Source organism: Agrilus planipennis, unplaced genomic scaffold (assembly GCF_000699045.2).
Source record: "Agrilus planipennis isolate EAB-ADULT unplaced genomic scaffold, Apla_2.0 scaffold28, whole genome shotgun sequence".
NCBI lineage: Eukaryota > Metazoa > Arthropoda > Insecta > Coleoptera > Buprestidae > Agrilus > Agrilus planipennis.
This window is the reverse complement of record NW_020438897.1, coordinates 1,446,766-1,471,451: the sequence shown is the minus strand read 5'-3', so window position 1 is coordinate 1,471,451 and position 24,686 is coordinate 1,446,766. Positions and strand designations below refer to the sequence as shown.

The window sequence follows — 24,686 nt, the reverse complement described above, 5'->3', positions numbered from 1 at the left end:
TACATAGGTACTTCTATGCATTGTTTTAAATTAGTACGAAATATCACTGTATTTTAATCTTTTGGATAAGAATGTACTCTATGTAGTATATAAACGATTAAAAGCTGTTTTCTCCGAAAATACCGAATTCCTTCATTTATACGTTAAATTACAAGATTACTACAAGTTACCTAGTAAATTTTACTATTTCTACGACAAATTCAGTCATTTACAATCGAAAATTGTAATTTTAGCTTTTAAAAATTTAGTTTTCTCCGTGCACCTATCCAGATTTTCTTTTGGCTGGTTGACCATTTATCGGTTGTTGAGCTTATCAACTGTTAAATTAAGTATATTTTAATATAGACAGGTAAGTACAATACAACTGCAGAATAGCAGTAACGAACATAACGAATTGTTCCGCCTGAAGGAACGGTATGGTACACACATGGAATTTATTAATCTTACACATGTTGCTTTGCCCTTTCTTTCTAAATCATTATAAAAACAACCATCTGCCATGTTGGTCTGTTACACGATAAACGAAATTGTCACAAAAGAATGACTTTGTTAACGTTTATTTTCTAAAACTCCCATTGTATCCGTTACAACCCCCTTTGCAATAAAAAATGAAAGAATTAAAATATAAATAATAGTATACTTCTATTTACTTCTGTTTTTCAATATTCTCCGTGTTCTTGATTACATACATTACATTGTCACAATTTTGTTTACAATTATATAGCAATTTAATGTAAACAATAAATTATTAATACGTTTCTCGCTTATCATATTCAAGGATGTAAACAACATTCCTGAATCATTCTGATTTCAATTAAAACTAGTGATAAGCAAAATAGTCTTGATCTTGAAAAAATCGTTTTGAAAAATAAAATTACGCTACCCACTGGTACTAATTAACCCTACTGTTACTAACAACGCAAGACTATGCCTAGGCATAAAAAAAAACAAAAAAAAGTCCATTTTTTCAAGAACAACATTAAACTATGTATAAGTGCACTAAATACTTAACTATTTTTGTAATTCAAAATGCTTTAAAAAACGCATTAAACAAACTTTATCAAATCTTTTTGATTCCGATGCCTAAAATAGTAATTTGACAGTTAAACTAAAGATTGCCTTAAGTTTCTTGATAATTTCAAACAAAAGTTATTAAACTAATATGACAATATCAACATTTTAAGGCAGAAATAAACAAACATTTCTGTGTGGGATATTTGCTCAACTGTTATCGCGGTAATAAGTAAGTAAATAGGTAGTGATTCTTCCTTACTGATACTATGTCTTAAGTATTAAAAAGTTGCAGTTTCTATTTATTGAATAAGTAAACATAAAGTAAATTCTAAACTCCACATATATGTAGACAACATAATTGGCATTGTGCAAACATGCTGATAAACAATATTAAGGATTTAAATGAAATTATAATCTTTAAAGTAAATTTCATGTATCAATAACATAACATTCCATTCACTTTTATGATTACTGATAGAAGTGCGTGCAAACTAATATTGTAAAAGATAAGATTGCTTCGATTGTATTAAATGCTTGCTATTATAAGATACAAAAGATGCAAAAATGTCGTACCGTACTATATAATGTATCTAAATACCATACAGATTTGATCATCATCATCATAAGGTCGTCAGTCCTAAGACTGGTTGGATACGTACCTCCACTCTTTCCTTTCCTGAGCTAAACTTCGCATTTCCCTAAAACTAGAACAGCCCACATCCTTAACTATGTATTTGCAAACAGTAATCTAATCTAGGTCTACTTTTACCCCTCTTAACTCCTGTTTCTGCTTCCAATATGTCTCTGACTAGACCTTCATGCCTGAGAAGGTGTCCTACCAACCTATCTCGCCTATTTTTTATTGACTTCCATAAAATCCTCTGTTCTCCTATTCTTTCTAATACCTCTTCATTTCTAACCTTTTCTACACACGATATCCTCATCATCCGCCTATAACACCACATTTCGAACGCTTCTAACCTTTTCTTTTCCGCCGCGCCCACTGTCCATGTTTCGCACCCGTATAATGCCGTGCTCCAAACATACACCTTTAACAACCTTCTTCGAATTTCAAATTAACCGTTCGAGAGCATAGAAGTGATTTCTTTTTATTAAAGGCCACACGACCCTGCGCTATCCTCTGCTTTATATTCTTATCTGACTTCCTAGGTATCTAAAATCAGCCACTTCTTCTAATTTTTCGTCTCCTGATACTGATTATTATACGCGATAATGTACCTACTCAAAAATTTTGTTAAATAGTCATAGCAAGTCAAGTACTTTGCAAAGCATTTTGCCATCTGACAATAATCTTTCGTTTTTACCTAGCTAAAACATTTTTAATAAAAATCGAAGACTATGAAAAATAGCCGCTCTTACGGCTAATACAAATTTTGTATGTATCACTTCATTAATAATGTAATTAAAAACATTCCTTCTATTACATTATGAATCATTTATAGGGGTGTTTAGAGTTACATGAAAAACTTCCCAATACCTGTTTATCACTAGCTATTATCATTAGTAAAGATACAACGGCTGTGGGACTACTGAACTGTTGGACTACATAAACCGAAAACTACCCCGTAGGCTGAAAGGGTCTCGACGTTCTTACTGACTCACCTTTTACCATTTATTTTAAAAAGCAAACTGTTCATTACGCTCAGAAAATTACTAATAAGACTTGTAAATGTACTTCATAAATATACGGATAGGAGAAAGAAGGGCAAAACTTTCTTGTTAAGATAATTTATAGGGGTGAATACATACAAAATAATGGTAAAATAGACCTCACATTTATTTAACCCGAAAAAATTGCATATTTTACATGATTTATACAACTAAAGCTGAAGAACCCTCATAACAATTTATTGTATGGTAGGGACGAAAGCCAGTATTATTATGAATATAAAATATCCTACTATGTAGCACATTCGGTTTTACGCATTTCCACAAGTATTATAATGTAATAGTAGGTAGTAGCATATATTCAACTGACTTGTAATTTTTTATATAAATTAACAAAAGCAACTTTATCACTTCACTTTCATTGATATCAAAACAAAACAAATCTCAGTATTTAACAGAAACATTAACTCTAAAAAATCTCTATCTCTTACATGATAAATAATTGCTACCTGATACAAAAACTTTCTTTTTAAATATTATGAAAAATCCACCCAACCCATCCTTCTTTTCTATTACATCCTCTTACCATCATTTCATTTTTCTTTTTTCAAGATTTTTTTAAAATATACACTCCCATGCATTTTGCACCTACCACCTCTTTGCAATCATTCAAATTTTTATTCCCCATACCTACTTCCGGTATATGCCACAACAATTATTGTAAATTTTTATATTTTTTAGCTATCCCTAGTTCTGCTGCTACGGTATTTTGCCCGGTTAGCACCCATAATTTTAGATGAAATTTTTTGGAGTATGGTATTTGCTGTACGTCCAATAGATCTTTGCTGGATCTCTAAACGTAACAAATGTTGATAGTTTTGAACAGAGGGCTCTATAGAAGTCAATAAAAAATAGGCGAGATAGGTTGGTAGGAATTAGGGTTCGCAAATAGTTAAGGATGTGGAATGTTCTTATTTTAGGAAAATGCGGAAGTGCGTGTCCAACCAGTCTCAGGACTGACGACCTTATGATGATGAACCGAAATTTATCATTTTATCTCAGTGGATTATTATCCCACTGTATATAAAAGGTATATAAAAGAAAGATGAAAAACAGAGAGAGAACTGCGATTGCCCCGCGTCAAATGAATAGCCGATGCAGAAGTATGTAACACAACGATATTATTTAGGGTAGACGTAGGGTGGAAAACCTTTACGTTCGGACAATAAAGGTCTTAATAAATTTTATCCCTAATACGACAAGTATGAATTCATTACCACAGTCCAATATCCATTTATCTATTTCTATTTATAAGTAGATAGTTATAGTATCAACATCGAAAATTTCTTCTCCTTCTTTAGATTATGCCTTGAAAAGCTAAGCATTTGATTCCTCACCTACTTATTGAGGTAATACTGTAAGATTGTTGCATTATAAATTTATATAGCTACATAACAAATGATGTAAGGATTTTTTATAATTTAAAAAAAATCTTATTGTATTATACATGCGGACATGGCACAAGCACCCATGTTATACATATGTACATTTATTTCTTTAAAGTCATCATCTTGGAAACACTGTTGTCTTTATTCTTAGGTATGCCAGATGTTCTGTAAGTAACGACCACATTACTTGTACATACGAAATGTACACATCTGAACAATTAACATCGTGATAAGATGTTGAACGGATGTCAGTTAACCCAACACTGATAAGAGAAGTAACAACGATGCAAGTAGTCGGCTTACATTTACAATTATTGTTAGTCTTGTGGTACAATTCTTCGACAGAGTTAGATATCTCATTTAACTGAAGCAAATTCTTCAGCAATAGACAATTGATAATTTAGTGAAACGAATGTGATCCAAGAGACCTTGCAGCGAATGTTCTTGTTTTAGTTCTTCGAGTGTTTTTATCAGTCGTGTAAATGTCTCTGCCACCGTTATTTTTTAATATTGATACGTAAGTAATTTAATACAAATTTCCATACTTTTCTGCAGTTTTTAGAATTTTCTACGATAATGCATATGTTAGAAGATTCTCTTACCTATATTTTAAAAAAATAATAATTTAAAAGATTTCTCTTTATACTTATTTAAATTGCTTGTATCTATCTAAGGTATGTATCTACAAATAGTTGAAAGGTAAAAAGGTGATAAGAAAGATCAGTTGATAAGGATGTATATTATAAGTGTAGATACTTAAGATTGTTAGATCATTCATCTGAATTTTATCAACTAATTTAATTTATAATTGTTGAACGTTACGTTCTAACAATTGAATAAGTTTGAAAATTATAGTTTTTAATATTATCTAACAGTTCTGCAGATCAGAAGATAAAAAACGTAAATGTGAAATATAATTTTCTATCTAATAATTAGGCACAATAGGTATATTTCACAGTAACGCAAAATTTATTAATTTTACGAATTTTTAATTGTTTTATGATGGTTTGTCTAATTACAAAGTAGTTTTAACAATGAGTGTAAACTTAATTATGGTTTACATTAACTGACTTATCTTTAAAGTTCAATTTTATGTTAAGGATACAAATATTTTTTTCCACATAAACAACTAGAAATGTTTTAATTTTCTCATTATCAACTAATGTACAACTTCACTTGAACTATAAATAAATGAAATTATAATGATATCACATCCTAATCTTCTCTGTTTTTAAACAATTTAATGTGGTACTTGTGTACCTACATTTTATCAAACAATAATTTTTATCCACAAATGACAAGATACTCTACTTCCTTTTTATTATTTAATATTTGTTAATAAGAACGGTAAAACTAAAATACTGGTAATCCACGGAAGGAAAAGTAGGGAAAGAGCGAATATAAAGGTAGGAGACGAAAAATTAGAAGAAGTAGCTGATTTTAGATATGTAGGAAGTCAGATAAGTCAAGACGGAAGGAGCAGTAGGGATATAAAGCAGAGAATAGAGCAGGGTAGTGTCGCCTTTAATAAAAAGAAGTCACTTCTATGCTCGCAAACGGTCAATTTAGAAATTCGAAAAGTTTGTTAAAGGTGTATGTATGGAGCGCAACGTTGTACGGGTGCGAAACATAGACAGTGGGCTCGCCCGAAAAAAAAAGTTAGAAGCCTTCGAAATGTGGTGTTATAAACGAACGATGAGTATAACGTGGGTAGAAAAGGTTAGAAATGAAGAGGTATTAGAAAGAATAGGAGAACAGAGGATTTTATGGAAGTCAATAAAAAATATGCGAGATAGGTTGGTAGGACACCTTCTCAGGCATGAAGGTCTAGTCAGAGACATATTAGAGACAGAAACAGGAGTTAGGAGGGGTAGAGGTAGACCTAAGTTAGATTATTGTTCGCAAATAGTTAAGGATGTGGGTTGTTCTAGTTTTGGGGAAATGCGAAAAGTTTAGCTCAGGATAGAAAAAAGTGGAGGTACGTGTCCAACCAGTCTTAGGACTGACGACCTTATGATGATGAAGAACGGTTATCGTAATAATAAAGCGAAATATTAAACAATTAATCGAGGCATGCAAATTTTTCCTTTTGCATATAACGAATAGATTCTGTTTCAGAAAATTACCCAGCAGCAGCAAATGACTATTTTTAGGAATGTGCAAACATTTTTTATTATCAAAAAGTTATTATCAAGTAATAGTAGTCAGCGGTAGCATTTACACAGATTAAAATTTTAGTGTTTTAGCATGGCGGAAACAGCTCAGTTGACCACTTTACACATTGTATCTTTATAGGCTTGTAGGTCCTTTTAATGGGTCCGAGAGTCGTATACAATTTTATTTCAAACTTTCGGTGATTTTTTGTCAGCAGTGTACTACAAATTGGTTCAGAAGTTAGAATCCTTCTGGAAGGACCAATTCCTTTGTACAAAGGTACTTCCAGAAGCGCTTCCAGGAATATAACTTCTTGTACATTCTATCATTGCAGTGAGACATTCATGTACAATAATTCCTATGAATCCCATGTGGATCTTGTTCGTATGAATAGTATTAGGTACCATATATTATGGGAACATTAAAAATTTACTGTTTCCTTATGGTCAATTCGAAATATATATTTGATAGAAATGTGGAAAACTTGTGTTTTCAGCCTGCCCTGAATTTTGAAAGTTAATAATGCATACAAATGTTTATGTATGTTTTAAAAAACAATTAATATAAAGGAGCACATATACCAAGCGAGTAAACTTATCCTATGGTGAAAGCAGTAACCTTTAATAAAAATTCCCTGTAACAATTACTCTCATTAAATCGATGATCACCTAATTTTTTGATTATACAAAATTACACGTACAATATAATATAATTATAAAAAAACAAGATATAATAAGGGATAAAAATATAAATACAATTATTATTAACCCACTTTCTCAATCATCATAAGCTCCTGTAATATATGTTCGAAATCTAATTAGTATAGGTACATTTGCGTTTATTTATGTTAGCATTACCTATAAGCATTTGTAATTTAGTTCGTTTGTCTTTGCTCACATTTAATTAATGTCTACATAATTGCAGTAATACATCATAAATATTTAAACACAAAAACGAAAGCAGCTATTTCTTCTTTTAAGCCAAAAGTCCTTTGCAACACAAAAATTCATATAATGTATAACATCCGAAAAGATGCAGCTTTAGGCTTGCCACGCGACCGGCAGATGTTTTCTAAAGACCTTTTGGTTACACAGACTAAATCATGTATACATATGCCTACATTTACACAATTTCACCGCTACGTGTTGTTTCATTAATCCTTTTACTTTTAGAATTTTCAACTTTATTAATTATACGTTGAAATATAAAATTTAGCTTTGCTCCCAATAATAAAATCAGAGTTATATTTTTAAAATAACACATTTACAATTTTGTTTATAATTGAAGTGGCGTTCAGGTGAGCTTGGATTTGTAATTGTTATTATTTTACTTGAACAAGTTGTTCTCAGAGAAGTTTAATTTTCACAGTTGAACCTTATATAAAAGAAAAAGCTAAAGCAGTGATTCTCAACCTGTGATAAAACTAAATTGGGGACGCGAGCGTATCGAGAAAGTAAAAAATCAATTTAATTTCATCGTCATCGTCATCATTAGATTAGATTACTGTTCACAAATAGTTAAGGATATGGGCTGTTCTAGTTTTAGGGAAATGCGAAGATTAGCTCAGGATAGGAAGGAGTGAAGGTGCGTGTTCAACCAATCTTAGGACTGATGATGATGGTCAATAGTCCTAAGACTGGTCAAACACGTACCTCTATTTGTCAACAGTAATCTAATCTAGGTCTACTTCTACTCCCCTTAACTCCTGTTTCTGCTTCTAATATGTCCCTAACTAGTCATTGTCTGAGAAGGTGTTCTACCAACCTATCTCGCCTATTTCTTATTTGAGATAATTTTAACATTTGTTAACCAAGTCGAGGTGAAGATTTAGTGTAAAAATAAAATGAAATTACAATTACGGCACGATTTCACTAAAAGTTGTTCTATGAGAAGGAGGATGGGAATTGTGATTGAAAATTGGGTCACAAATCCTAAAAGGTTTAGAAACGCTGGACTATTAAAGAATAAATAACAGTGTTGAACATAACCCTTTCTGCGTGTTTCTAATCTTTTTGACGTCAAAAATATCTTATCGTAAGTATCGAAGGGTGCACGAACTTACTTAAACAGGCGTTACCTTTTAAACACCTGGCTAAAAGGAATTCGATGCTCATATGTCGAGCAGATGTTTTTCTCCTTTCAAAGAAATTTGCTTCTGATTTCCGAACAAGCATCTACCTATGCAGTTAAATTAGGTATATGTATTTATCTACCGTATAACTCTTTCAAAAAAAGTTAAAATACCTAATCGTTCAGATGTAGATTCACTTGGCGCCTTCCAAATTATAATTAATTGCTTAGAAAAATACAACATATAGGTACTTAAAAGAAGGGAAAACATCAAAATGAAATAGTATATCATATATTTAAAGTTAATTGTCACAAGGAAAGGTTTATTTTAACTACTCCACCATGTTATAGGTACAGAAGCGAATTTTATATACATATTTAGATATCAGATTTAATTCAATATTGAAAACGGATTATACAATTTAGAATAATGACTAGTCAACAATTTAACTATGGTTAATTAATAACCCAATAGTATAATAATAATAATCTTAACCTACCTTATTAGACAATTGGGGAACGTAGAAATGTCAGGGAAATATCACAGGGTGAGCGAAGACGGTAATCTTGAATTCGACTCTCGACCCTCGACTTGTTTATTATAATTATTTATTCCACTAATTAAACGGTTGCTAATTGACTTACTAACACAGTAGGTAAGTAGGTATTAGCTTGCAGTTTTAAATAAATAATTAGATGTACCAACTTTTCACCAGTGACCTAAATAACAATTTATGGATACTCATCATCATCATAAAGTCCTAAGACTGATTGAACACGCACCTCCACTCTTTCCATTCCCGGAGCTGATCATTGCATTCCCCTAAAACTAGAACAACCCATATCCTTAACTATTTGCGAACAGTAATCTAATCTAGGTCTACCTCTACCTCTCCTAACTCTGTTTCTGCCTCTAATATGTCTCTGACTAGACCTTCATGCCTGAGAAAGTGTCCTACTAACCTATTTCTTATTGACATCCATAGAGTCTTCTGTTCTCCTATTCTTTCTAATACCTCTTCATTTCTAACCTTCTCTATCCACAGTATACTCATTATTCGCCTGTAATACCACATTTTAAACGCTTCTAACCTTTTTTTTGCCGCGCCCGCTGTCCATGTTTCGCACCCGTACAGCGCCGCGCTCAAATGGATCGATACTATGCAACATAATATATTTTTGTTTTGTGATATTAATCCACATTTGAAGAAATGAAGAAATTATGTGAAATTAAAATCCATTAAACGTTTCCAATTTTTGTTCAATCATTTTACATGTTTCGAACTCAAAAATTGACAGAAGTTGTCAATTACGCTACATACATACTAGGATCAATTGAAAAGTCCCCGGCCTGACACATAAATGGCGGCACCAGAACTAAATCCATATGATTTTCAGTTAGTCCTAACCTTCAAAAGACGCGTCTATAAATTTGACGGCTGTCGGATCATTAGTTTGTGAATTATAGCATTTTTAGTGAAGCAACTTTTGTTATTGTGAAAAAAATGGATAAAAAGGAATTTCGCGTGTTGATAAAATATTGCTTTTTGAAGGGAAAAAATACAGTTGAAGCAAAAACTTGGCTTGATAACGAATTTCCGGACACTGCCCCAGGAAAATCAACCATCAAGGATTGGTATGCTAAGTTTAGACGTGGTGAAATGAGCACCGAAGACGGTGAACGCAGTGGACGCCCAAAAGAGGCTGTTACGGACGAAAACATTAAAAAAATCCACAAAATGATTTTGAATGACCGTAAATTGAAATTGAATGAAATAGCAGACACTCTACAGATATCAACGGAACGTATACATCACATCATTCACGAATATTTGGGTATGAGAAAGCTCTGTGCAAAGTGGGTGCCGCGCGAGCTCACTTTTGACCAAAAACAACGACGAGTTGATGATTCAGAGCAGTGTTTGAAGATGATCACGCGTAATAAACCCGAGTTTTTGCGTCGATATGTGACAATGGATGAAACATGGCTCCATCATTTCACTCCGAAGTCCAATCGACAGTCATCGGAGTGGACTGCACACGATGAACCCGCTCCAAAGCGTGCAAAAACGCAACAGTCGGCTGGCAAGGTTATGGCGTCTGTATTTTGGGATGCGCGTGGAATAATTTTCATTGACTACCTTGAAAAAGGAAGGACCATCAACAGCGACTATTACATAGCGTTATTGGACCGTTTGAAGGACGAAATCGCCGAGAAACGACCGCATTTGCAGAAAAAGAAAGTCCTGCTTCACCAAGACAATGCACCGTCTCACAAGTCAGTGAAAACGATGGCAAAAATTCATGAATTGGGCTTCGAATTGCTTCCGCATCCACCGTATTCTCCAGATCTGGCCCCCAGCGACTACTTCCTGTTCTCAGATCTCAAAAGAATGCTCGTTGGGAAAAAATTTTCGTCGAATGAAGAGGTGATCGCCGAAACTGAGGCCTATTTTGAAGCAAAGGACAAATCGTACTACAAAAATGGTATCGAAAAGTTGGAGGATCGCTATAATCAGTGTATCACCCTTGAAGGGAATTACGTTGAATAAAAAAAACGAATTTTGCAAAAAAAATGTGTTTTACTATTTTAGGCCGGGGACTTTTCAATTGACCTGTTACGAACGATGTATTTATCCGACATTAAATACATAGGTATAACAATTTGTCAGAAAATAAGTCATTAATGATATTCTATCTGTTGCAGCCTTAATACCTTAGGAAACAAGCGCCTTAACAAATTATTTTTTACGACGTTTCGCGCATTGTACCGCGAGAAAAATAACGAACGCGTCGTATAAGAAAATCGTTCAACTGCCCTGGTAACATTTCCTGCTTCCATGCTCCAACGAATCCGTAGACAATGGTAACGCATTTCTGGAATTCCTTCCCACACTTAGGATGAACTTTTTCCAATTATAAACCCATGTCAACATTTCATGCCAACTTACCGACACTTGTGTGTATGTAGGTATAATTCGGCCCATGAACTTATCCGTTCTTCAAACTCAATTATTGTAATTGATTTAACAGAGCAAACTAAAATCAACAATTGCTATAATCACTATAATTTTCTAATGTGGGTGTACACTATACACTGTACGACTTCTACTCTTACAACCATTAATTTGACTAAAAGTCATCACAACAAACATAAATGTTTAACGTTTCAAAGGGTATCATCGACTGTAAAACGGACGAAATCATTATAAGAAAAAGATATTACGATCAACATTGACTACTGAAGATGGATATAATTTGTAGAGATCCTTATACCCTCAGTTTAGCACGAAAAACTCAGAAAAAGTTTTGAATTCAACACGAGCCATTCCGAGTTATCTGACTCCCTAAATATCGAAAATCAGCTGCTTGATCTAGTTTTTCTTGTATCTTTTTATATTAGTTTTAACTATACTTTTACATCCCTTACATACCAATATCTTGTTTCATTTTTATTAAGTAACTAGCTATACCTACCCTACGCGCGTTGCTACGTCATCAACTAAAATAAATTTGAAGGAAAGACTACACAAATATTCAATTCATTTGGAGTCATTTTATTGATTTTGTTCATTTGTGGGATATACAATATTTCTTGTTTTTCCTGTCGAAAATTGGTCGTACGAACTCAGAAACCTTCTTTGGCTCATGCACAACAACTTTGCTAAAGATCATCATATGATCAAATGCATAGTTTACGATTCTATAAAGGACATACAGACAAACATTCATTTATATATATATATCGTTTTCTCCCGTAAAGCCATAATGGTCTTCTGCGTTCCTCTATTTCTTCTAAACCCCTAATCTTCCACTAATAGTTCTTCCGCCCTTTTTTCCATCCTCCTATATGCAATTCTAGTTAAGATCTTTGACGCATGGGAAGTTAAACTAATTGTTCTAAATGTCTCGCACCTATCCGCGCTTGTCTTTTTAGTTATGGTTACTACCACGTTCCGTTTATAGTCCTCTGAAACTTTCCCCGTCTCGTGAATGTGGCTAANTATTGAAATAATGAATTCAGCTTTGCAGTTAACAGTTTTTCATGGTATTCAAAATCATCTTTTACTAAATATTTACTTACAGACCAAATAAAATATTTTTGTTACCTAATAAGAAAAATTAATATTTATTATTGTTTAAGAAATTATTAATACTTAATTATTCTTGAAATTTGTATTAGTCATTTCTGGTAACTGCCCTTGGTGAAGATTTATTCTACTTTCGTGCGCGGCGTTTCATGCGTTAATAGAAAAAGTTCCCATTTTGAATGTCGTATGTTCTAATGCTACTGCTTTGCCGAAAAGATTATTTTAAAATAGTAAAATTCTATATGTGTCTGAAATACATAATTTCATTTATACTTTAATCCGGTCCTGACGACTTTCAGCCACTTATCTGATGTTCAATAGTTCTCCAGCTGTGCGGTTACTATAAAAGATTGTAAATATATCAACGGACTTTAAAAGTTAGTCTACTTTGAGGTTTCTATAACTTTAACCCCTCCTTACTGTAGATGCTAGTACTGCATCATCATCAAAGCATACAAATTTTTTGTAACTGTCTGTCTATCCTTAAAGATGTCCTGTCTTTGGTAATATAAATCGCATGTTAAATGTGCAAATTAAAAAGTAGCAGTGATAATTTACATCCTTGTCTATATCCCGTCCTAATATTTACTTCTCTATGATGTTGCTTATAATCTAAAACGTCTGTTTCTTTCCATATTAACCTACTATGTATCACTTTTCTAGATCTGCGAATCCGATTAATACACTTTTACTTTATTCTATCGTTTTGTTGATTAAATATGTCTTTTCCGCTCTATTTTCTAACTTTCTTTGTACGATTCTGGTGAAGATGTTTAACTCACGAGAATTAAATCTAATTGTCTTATTACTATACTTATACATTAAAAGCTAATCCTAACTCTTTTTATAGTATGGAATATCCCAACCTACCTTCCTCCTTCCTTTTTAATGTATCTTCTAACTTCTGCGTATAGGTTCCCTATATGCACCTTTTCCTCATATTCTAAGAAAATGTACTAATGTACCTTATTTCTTTAAAATTTCTTTTAATTATATATTACAATCTTCATCATTGCTACCTACTTTCCAATTTTCCTCTACTTTTAAGCAACTGTTACTTATATGTATCCACTACTGCTTAATCACAATACACTTCCAATTTTCCCATATCATCGAATTATACCTTTTTCGCCCTTCTTCACCTTCTGCTCTTCGATTTCCCTCTTTCCTCTATTAATTCTACAATCTCGATGGTTACGTGTTACGCAAAGCGTTTTAATCTCATTTTACTTTTCTCTAATTTTAAGTAGTAAATTTACTAAATATTCCTACGAGTTGACTGACTTAATTTACTTTTGGAATTAATCTAAAAATGGTAACGTCCAGTCTTTGCCAACGACCTTCCGAACCTACTTTTCATGACATAATTTTTTAACAACAAACTCTATTTTTATGGAAGCTACGGACGTGTAATTAATTTCGATTTGCTGCCATTAATGGATTAATATTCAACGTGTCGAACATCTTCCGCATTGGTTGCCTTTCCGGTTCAAGAGGCAACGGCCTTAGCCTTATTTCCTTTCTGAAACGTGTAGGTAAATAAACCTGTGTAATTATTTTCACGTTCACGGTAGAAATAATTAAGAACCTTTTTATTGTATCAATCCAAAAATAATAATCACTATGAATGAACAAAGTCTCCAGTAGTTAGTATAATAATTGTCACAATTAAGCGTAAAGAGGTCTTTACCTAATCGCTATTATATTTTCCCTCTTAAGGGAAGAAATATGATAACTATTTGATGTAAAAACTTGAAATTCGAAAATAAATAAATGAAGCATTAATGTACATAGAATTCAGTACCCTTTTTTGTTATTTCTTCATAAGACATCGTTGAAAACGTTGCCAGAAATAAACGTAGTATCTTTGTTTCATTTACAAAGTTATTAAAACAATAATTATGAAAAAAACAGTGCTAAAGTACAGTTCTTCTACTCCTTAATTAAAAAACAAAAATTTAAAATAATTCACGCAGAGAGATAATTAGTGTTAAATTGTTAATTTTTGTTCTTACACTCGAAGATTTTAAGACAAAATAGTGTTATTTATTTTAATGCAATTTAAAGAAATTATAAGTTTTCGGGGTACGAATCAAGCAAATTTTTTTTTCTTAAAGTTGATCAAAATTTTCATGTATTCTGAAAACACTTTTACACAACCAATCTAAGCTGATAATGAGAAAAGAAAACAATGAACTCGATGTGGAAACTTTGATATAGGTAAACTTGTTATGTAATCACATAATTTGTCGAATTTGCAGTAGTAGTAGACTGCTAATTAAATACGTTTTATTGTGGTAATTTGTATTCATACTGTACATTACTGCGGTGAATATTAAAGTACACCTGAAACCGTATCCGCTATTTAATTTCCGGTAGGTAAAGGAAAGCGGGTTCAAAGTCGATTTGTTATACAGGGATTGACTAAAATAAGTGCTCTATAACAGAAGAGGGAACTAATAATAAATACAGCGTTTGATATTCTGAATCAATATCGTAGCAAGATCCACCAGCGTGAAATAAAATTGGTCTTGACTTGACCAGTCTACAGACTTAATTAATAAAACAATGACTTATACCTTGAAAGACTGATCTTAGGGTTTTTTGTGGACCGTTTTGACATGGTCCATAAAATTTTACTTTTCCAAACGTTTCGCCGTTTCTTGCTAACCGCACCTTCAGTGGCGATCGTCAGTTACGGTCAATACAGCCAAACCATCACTGATGATGTCATGACACAAGATTTGGTATAGAGTTTGAGAATGAACAGAGAGGGGCCATGGGAGTCTCAGTACAATCTTCGACCTAGGAATCACGATGATGATGCTTAAGTTGATATCGAAACATTTGGATGTACAAGTTGCTTTCGACCACGTCTAGTCTTGCAACAGAGCTCTGCTTCGACTTCCGCAATTACGGAAGCTCCGCATACATTTTCACATCCGCATCTGCATCTGGTTCCGTCTATTTATAAAGGAAACTTATCGGAACTTAACAAAATCTTATTTCTCATCTTTTTGAAAATCAATATATCGGAACAATAAAACAAATCGTAAACATTTATTAGTTTTACTTGTTGGCTGAACTTAACCGTTTTCAAAAAACAGTTTAAATACAATTGCTAGTTACAAAACTGCATGTTTGGCAGGAACCTGCGCCAGTTTTCAGCGATCTCTCTGTAACACTGTGAACGTATTATTATCAACCGTTTATCTTCATGAAGTTTGAGCGGCAATGCAATAATATTGTCCCTGTGCAAATAACTTTATAATAGTATAGGGCTTAAATCTATTTTCTACTATTTCGTATATATATTGATATTTTCCAAATTTATTATTGGTTTCCTACTTTAATTCTGGACATTCAGGTCCCCTTAGCAATTCTCCTAATAATTTCATTTCCACAATACTAAATTAGTTATAGCGTTTATTTATTTTGTATAGTGTTTGCTCGGTACTGTACATTTTAAGTTAAAAGTGCAATTTTAAAGCCAAAAGGAAGTTCTATTTAGAATTATTTTACTAATATTAACGATGCAAGTGCTAAATGTAAAATCTGTAACAAAATATGCCTGAGATAGGCGCACGGTCACTGCATTAAAGAGTCACCTAAAATCATTACACTTCCGCTTCCGCATTCGCTTCCGCAAAAATTTACTATTTACTTCTGTTTTCGCTTCTTGTATTGGTTTTGGTTATTCTAAACCATAGCCCAAGTTCGTCATACGGAAGACCTTACGAAAATAACATATTTGAGCGTAAATACAGTAAAATTTCATTTCCCGAAAATAAATTAGCTATAAAATTTGGTACATGTACGAATTCTTTTTCCATACAATGCTTTTTTATCGAATAATCGGAAAATTAAATAATTTAATGACACAAAGACAATTCGTAAAGTTATTTTGTTATTAGAAGTGGAAAAGGATTCACCAATTTCTATTTGTAATAAAGAGAACACGGTTTCAAGTAGTTTTAATTTATTTGTCGATTGTTTATAAAATAAAAAAATATTCTTGGAATACCTTAAAATAATCGAAATTAACTAATTTGGAGATTCATGATTACCCAGAGGTAAGAATTGAATAGAAGACTTAGTTATAGTTAATATTCTTGTATTTATTTGCAAAAGTTTCGCTCCTGGATTTGGAGCTAATTTAGTAATTCGGTTCAGGGCAATTTTACCAACGCATTATTTGAATGTGTTATCTAAAACTGAAAATTCATGTATGTACGTATTATTTAATTACTTTATGTCGTCTTCTACAGTTAGAAATACTACAGGATATTGATGTAACATGTAATTTGCAATACACTTCAACGGCGACTTATTAACTACTAATTCGCTTAATTACTCTCAGAATTTTTTCGATAAAAGTTTACAGTTAGTAGTAGAGGCGTTCAGATTTCAAATTTAACCTTTTACGAACTGTAACAAGTTTAATAAAACGTGAACATTAGCAAAGAAATGCTAACTGCCTCATACCCACACCTTATATGTACACAACAACGTACTAACAGCTACGACAACCTGTTTCAAATAAATAGGAAGACATCGAGTGGGATGATCTGCTATTCCCTTACCTATTACTTATCCACATAATTGACTTGTGTATACAATTTTCATTTAAATATTAACAACTAATAGTCAAAATAATAGCATGAAATGTACAGCGTTTTAAATAGGATAGACAATTTTTATCCTAGACCGAGGTAAAATTCAGTAAGATGTATGATAATTTAAGATTTTCTTTGTGTTTATCTCTGTTTAATCAAGTTTAGGAATTGATTCAGTGAAAAGTGGACAAGTGATAAAATTTTGCTGAAGCAGTTAATAATGAGTGTAATATGTTGTCAGTGGTACTCTTACTTCATCAGGATTCTTGAAATTTCAAAGTTAACAAATATCAAAATTGAATAAAATTATTATGTAGGTAACCAAAATTGTATTATATATACATAAATAAAGACAAGCAAGTGACAAGAATACAAACATTCAAGGGTGACATCAACCAATGGAAGATAGATAATATGAATTATGAGTAAACTGAATACTGTTTCTAAAGTTTTAATCCTTCACTGCAAGAAAAAGTACCTTTTTCTTCTTCTTCTTGTTTTATCAACTACATTTTTTTTTATTAAAGTCTTCCATGTTTTAAGTTAATTTTTTGATGAACATTCATCAAGATCATTGAGGTGACTTTCCACCATGATATTTCTTAGTCAAGTTTTTATGTTCGTCTCACAATTAGAATTCTAAGGACTTTACACGTTGTGTATTCTAGAGTGATTAAAATTTTTAATGCTTTAGAAATTTTGGAAAAGAGAAAAGAAAGGTTTCGTTAGTTTAAGACATCAACAGAGATTGTAGTGATTATAGTCGGTTTATCATGACACAACTGTTTTAAAATATTGGTTTAATTTTTTATATTCGATATATCGTAAAATTAGGCGAAGATTTTATAATAATTCAATCAAATTTTGCATGTTTCCCATACAATTAGTTAATTATTGGTTGACTAATTGTAAGTAGTTTTTTCTATCTCACATGCATACATATAAAAAGAATGCTTTTTATCGTTGTCAGTTATTATAAGTATGTACTTTCGAATGGCGGATTACTTAGCACTTCATTTTACGATTAAACAAAGAACTATTATTATGATTTGCTTACTTTTATCTGATTCTAAGTGATTTTACAAACAATTAAACAACACAAACTTGAATTAATTATATCTCATCACCTCAGCAAACACAAAATACCTCGCTACGTTCCCCACCGCAGTAGTTGGCGAAATATCGCGTCGGTTAAATAGTCCACTGGTGGAGCAATCCTTTATCCAAAAAGATTTGAGGTAGCTCTTAATGAAGAAGAATCTTTAGGTTGTAGGTACTTATTTTCAGAATTGTCTTTGTCTTTCAATTATGAAGACATTTATATAGGTACACTACGGTCACTTTTATTTCATGAAGTTTTTTTATGTTTCTTATTTGAAGCATATTTCTTCAAAGCGCCTTATTATTTAGCTTTACAAAACACATCAAAATTTAAAGGCAAAAGAAAGTCAAGAAAACCTACTTCAGTGGCATTGTTTAGATAAAGGACTAAAGTGCTTTGGTGGCTTTCCATTTTTTAACCTACTGACGGAAGCGGCTATGATAAACGGGTTGAACTTTTTCTTATCAAGAAACGTAGTTCTTCTAAGTAAATATTTGTACTGATGAATTAGAGAAAGCTCGATTGATAGGAAGGAAAGAATTCAAAAATTATCCTTGACACATCATACGTTACAGATATCACCTTTCCTGCATCCTGTAAACGCGAATTCTTTTACGGTTTCTTATCCGTTTTTGCTGGTTCATTAAGGTTCCAAAGAGTCAAGAAATCGGCGAGCAGGCGACAGACACGACGCGGTGTTTCCCATCAGAGCTTGACGATTCATTCGATTATTCCCCGCCAACATCCGGTCGCCTATGGCGATGATGGCGACGTCCAGCACCTGACACGTTCACCTGCTACAGACAGCAGCGATATTTACCTCCAACTTCTTGCAAACACTATCACCAACTTTACTATATACTACTCTACCTCCTATTACTACCGCTCATTACATCCACTAAGGTATCGGACGCCTTTATTCGCGGATACGCGACTGTAATAAACGTCCACGTGAACAGAGAGCGAAATTTTCAAATTTCAACTGCGCGCCGATGAAATTTTTATGGGCTTAGTATCTAAAAAGGGAATGGAAAAAGTGAAGAGAATATCATTGACTGTGTAAATTTGTTTGCGGTGTTCTACTAATCCTAAAATGCCTGTAGGAATTTTACTAAACACAACGGAAAGGTGAGTACCCATTGTTATTGGACTAACCATTAATGTACAATTAGCTTTCTGGTAATTACGATAAGTAGTCATTTTCCCTATGAATCAGTACATTACTGTTTTCCGCATTAATTTTAATAATAAGTAATAGCATTTTATAGTACGGCTAGACAATTTACAAAAAACATGAAGCGCAATGGCTAATTGAACGTTTAGGCGGAATTTAGGTAATACGACTGTCGCAAGAGTCAGGAATATGTCAATCTTGTCGTGACAGTATCAAAGAGAAGACACTCATATGAGATCAAGTTGAAGATCTTCCGACGATACAAAAAGAAAACAAAAGTATAATATTGCATTAAAAATGTATGCAGAAGCAACATATACATAGGCATATATTTATATATGTATCTATATCAAGATAGAGATCTCTAAGGAATTTTTTAACTTTTAATGTAGTAAACTTTAGATGCTTTCTAATGAACTGTAAATGAAAATAGAAATATTAAGGATTTTTTTGATTTTTGATAATTGTCTTTATGGTTTTCTTTGTGTCTTCTGGTTTATTTCTATTCTTTAGGTTTACGATATAAACATTAGAACAAATTGGGGCCAAAAGTCCTAGGACCTAGGGTGTTAATAAGTTTACAATGAACGCCTTTTTGACTCTGATTTGTTCTACGATTACTGTAAGAAGAAGAAATTGCATCTAATTTAAAATATCAACTACAGTAAAATTATTAATATGTATTTATATTCAACAAATTCGAAAACAACTTAAACATACGCGACCGTTCAATAAATACGTAACTCAATTTTTGAAGACTATTGAACCCCACCTCCCCCTTCCTATAACGCTCCCTAACGTTTTGCTTAATTCCCTCCCCACTCTAGTGACCATGTTTACTTACAAATGGTAATTACGAGGGTGGATTGATAAGTTTCCGGCCTAACCAAGAGATGACGCCACTAGGCCTACCTTGAGGTGACATTCTATAGTACCATCCTTGGATAGCTTGTAGCTATAGTTTCAGCCCGATCTCCTTGCTAGTGTAGGTTTGACAGCACGCTGAACAAGACGCCTCTGTGGTTTTCGTAAAAATGGAAAAGCAGGAAAATCGTGCTGTCATCAAATACTTTTATTTGAAGGGGTTAACGCCGAAGGAAATTAAAAAAGAGATGGACTCAACACTGGGGACATCCTCCCCGTCATATTCAACCGTTAAGCAGTGGGTTTCCGAGTTTAAAAAGGGTCGTGTGAGCACCTCTGATGGGCCTCGCTCAGGACGCCCCGTTGAGGTCACAACTCCAGATATGATCGAAAAAATTCATCAAATAGTGCTGGGAGACCGCAGATTGAAAGTGCGTGAGATAGCTGAGACCTGTAAGATGTCATATGAACGTGTGCAACATATTTTGCACCAACATTTGCATATGGAAAAGCTCTGTGCAAGATGGGTGCCGCGTTTGCTAACAGTCGACCAAAAATTGATTCGAAAAAACATTTCTACCGCAAATTTGTCATTGTATAAGCGTAATCCAAGCGAATTTTTGCGTCGATTCGTAACCGTTGACGAAACGTGGGTCCACCACTACACTCCTGAAACCAAAGAACAGTCTAAACAGTGGATTGGACCAGGGGAACCAACTCCAAAGAAGGCAAAAACAATTTTTTCGGCGAACAAGGTTATGGCTACTGTTTTTTGGGATGCAAGAGGTATTATATACATTGATTACCTTGCAAAGGGTAATACTATCACTGGTCAATACTACGCAGACTTATTGCAACGTTTGAGCCACGAGGTGAAAATTAAACGACCTCATCTGGCGAAGAAAAAAATCTTGTTTCATCACGATAACGCACCAGCGCACACGTCAATCGTTGCGACGGCTAAAATCAACGATCTAAAGTTTGAATTGATGCCGCACCCTCCTTACTCTCCAGACCTAGCCCCGAGTGACTATTTTCTGTTCCCTAATCTCAAAAAATGGCTTGGCGGTAAGAGATTTGCGGACAATGAAGAAGTAATCGAAGCTGTAAATGGTTATTTTGAGGAGCTTGACGAATCAGTCTATAGAGATGGCATTAATAGACTGGAACACCGCTATGAGAAATGTATCAGCCTTGGAGGAGATTATGTTGAGAAATAAAAAAAAAAAATTTTTAAAAACCTTGTTTTTCTTGGTCAGGCCGGAAACTTATCAATCCACCCTCGTATGTCGTGAAAATACTGGAGTATAATAAAATATTGTTTGTTACTGTTTCCATCACGTTTGCATTAACAACATAATGATTGCAACCCCCTACCCATTTACAAAGCTCCCAAACGTTTTACCGCACGGTAGCGGTTTACAAGGCCCCCTCCACCTTAACTGTATTACGTAAACCGACCCTTATACTAAAAATATTTTCTTGGGAGATCAAAACAACAATATTTGTTTTTGGACCACCCTAACAGATGTAGACAGGTATATATTACATAATAACAGATAATTTATTCATATTTCCACTACTAATTTTTCTATATTTTACTACCTATACCTATACTATTTACATTCAAAATATTGATACTTTAGTTATTATAAAGATAAAATCAAAACAATATCAAGATCGCGAATGCAAGAACTAAAAACAAAACCAGACTCGAATTTTTATTTTATTTTTTTTTTAATATCGTATTGTCTTGCGCTGCAGTAATTCACTAGTATAGTAATCTTCATTACTAATTAGATAGCTTTTGAACGTAGTACGAATATGGTGTAGAGCTGTTTTCTATTGCATCAGGGGAACTACTAAGTAACTGCTTAATTGTTTCTTGTCATCATCAATAAATGTATAAATGAAAATGTTTGGAATAAAATAATTTTCCGGTCCAAAATAAATGAACTTTTTGTTTAAATACAGTTTTAAAAACAACCTGAGACCAATATTTTAGTTTCATTTAAAAAATCCTTCGTATTATTTATTAAGGATATATTGTGAAAAAATACATTGGGGTCTTTCTCATTCATAAAAAGACAATTACTAATTAATGAACCGGTAAACTAAAAAAGTGTGTTTTGATTAGGTATTTATTCTTTCCGCTTTATTTACCATTGAAAAGAACTAAAGAACTACAAATTACAATTAATATCAATGAAAAACCTTGGTTCAAATTAAAAAAAGACTTTCATATTATTACAACGTACATACATTGAGCAAATACATTTGTGAAGGTAAATGCAATATTACACTTGAATTACAGTTAATAATTTTAAGTCATAATATAGATGTAAGAAAACATACGATTATTTGTTATATACTTACATAAACAAAAACTTGACCTTTTATAAAATCGTTCCAATAAAAGTATAAATTATATGACTAACCTAGTTCTTCTATAACATCAATGAACATTAAATAAAATTTAAAATTGGCATTTATTTAATAAGATTGATAGTGTTGAAGAATATGCACCAATATGTTTAACTGGATCAGGTTTTTCATATACCTACCAAATAGTTTAGTTCAAAATGAAAAGGAAACCAGTTCAATAATCTTTCACTACTTTTTATTCTTTAATGAAGTTGTTGAACTAATAGGGACGTTGAATTGATACGTTTGTTCATTTAAAATTGAAATAAATTCATGACGATGTTGGCACGATCGTTATTTGAAGAAAACCACCAAGGATGTACTGTAACGACAACGAATAAATAATAATCTTGTCATTGGTAGGTAACTCATGAAATTCAAAGACTGATTTTCATGCACGTGTGAATGCCTTCAGAAAGGATGAAGAACGAGAAATTCCGTCTCGGTATGAGATTCTGGGAACACACATGATTGTGAAGTAAATTCTTTTTTTATTCATTGAACTATTGCCATATATACGACAGGTATTATTCGCATATATCCGATAAATCTGTCAATAAAACTGAAATACACATTGAACGTAGATACTAGACATAAAAGGTTATTTCTTATCTTTTATGCACATGAATCGCGATATGTACTTGTAATTTTTGATTCAAACAAGTTAAGCTGAACATTCAAGTTTACAATTCATAATAAAGTTGTACTAATTTCCATTATGAGAATAGATCGTTTCCAAGTATTTATAAAACATAATTTCGAAATAATAACAAGCGCTTTGACACTACATAGTTAAAAATGAAAGTGGTTTCACTAAAGGAAAATCATTGCAAGACAAATATAACCCGTTCTAAGTAAATTTGGAGCAATACGCTCGTTCAGTTTTGAAAAGTACCTAATTATTATTATACTGTAAGAATTATAGTCAAAGATTGATATGTATTAGGTGCTATCCTATGTCTGACTAAAGCCTTTAGGCAGACCCTGAACAGGATTGTAAAATGTGGGTAACATAATCTTAACCTGTTTAATTATTTATTCCTTATAGAGATGGGCTGAGTACCCAGCGGATCCGGCACTCTTTTTTTAGGATCCGGCCGCGTACCCGATATGATAAGGATGGTATTTAATAGAAAGACTCCCAGATGGAATACATAAACCATTAACCACAGTAGTTTTGCTGGGTACTCGGTTATCCGATACATTTCTAATTACTTCACTAATAATCATCATCATAAGATCGTCAGTCCTAAGACTGATTGGACACGCACCTCCACGCTTTCCTATCCTGAGCTAATCTTCGCATTTCCGTAAAAGTAGAACAACCCACATCCTTAACTATTTGCAAACAGTAATCTAATCTAGGGGTACCTACACTCCTCTTAACTCCTATTTCTGTCTCTAATATGTCTTTGACTAGACATTAGTGCCTGAGGAGGTGTCCTACCAACCTATCTCGCCTATTTTTTATTGACTTCCATAGAGTCCTCTGTTCTCCTATTCTTTCTAATATCTCTTCATTTCTAACCTTCTCTATCCACGGTATCCTCATCATTCGCCTGTAACACCACATTTCGAACGCTTTTAACCTTTACTTTTCCGCAGCGCCCACAGGTCATGTTTGGCACCCGTACAGAGCCGCACTCCAAACTTACACGTTTAATATTAATAACTTATTTTTTCTTTTTCATATCATACATTACTTTCTCAAAAAGTTAGATTATAGTTGATTTAAATTGCCCTCATGTGAAATTTAATCTTAAAATTGTGAGATCTCGAAATTTACTAACTTGTAACTTGTAAATTCCTATAATCTCAAAATCTCTGGATTAGAAATAAGGACCGGCATTGAATTCCTTAATCATTACATAACGGTTTATATTGATATTATTATAAATTACGTAAAATAGATATTTCCACTGCGTAGATAAGAAAACGCATGCTCATTATAATAATTCCATTGATGTAGACAGGATAGCATCTAATAACAATATGTTCATTGCAAATAACTGATATGCGAATGCATATGTTGCACACTCTCTTTTAAGTGATGCATAATATGTTAATTTAATTGTTGTAAAGTGCAATTACGAAACTTAC

The 24,686-nt window shown here is 32.9% G+C and overlaps 1 protein-coding gene across 2 annotated transcripts in view; it reads left to right on the top strand.

The window, feature by feature from the left end:
* Positions 1-4,333: 4,333 nt before the first annotated feature.
* The window catches only part of LOC108744569 (TNF receptor-associated factor 4), a 73,638-nt gene continuing 53,285 nt past the window's right edge, over positions 4,334-24,686 (top strand). Inside the window, exon 1 of one of the 2 annotated variants that reach the window (XM_018480420.1) lies at positions 4,334-4,608. In XM_018480420.1, coding sequence (XP_018335922.1) covers positions 4,574-4,608 — 35 coding nt within the window. In that variant the 5' untranslated portion in view covers positions 4,334-4,573. Of the gene's footprint in view, positions 4,609-18,972; positions 19,253-24,686 lie in introns of those variants that run through there. The other variant, XM_018480421.1, reaches the window with a different exon arrangement.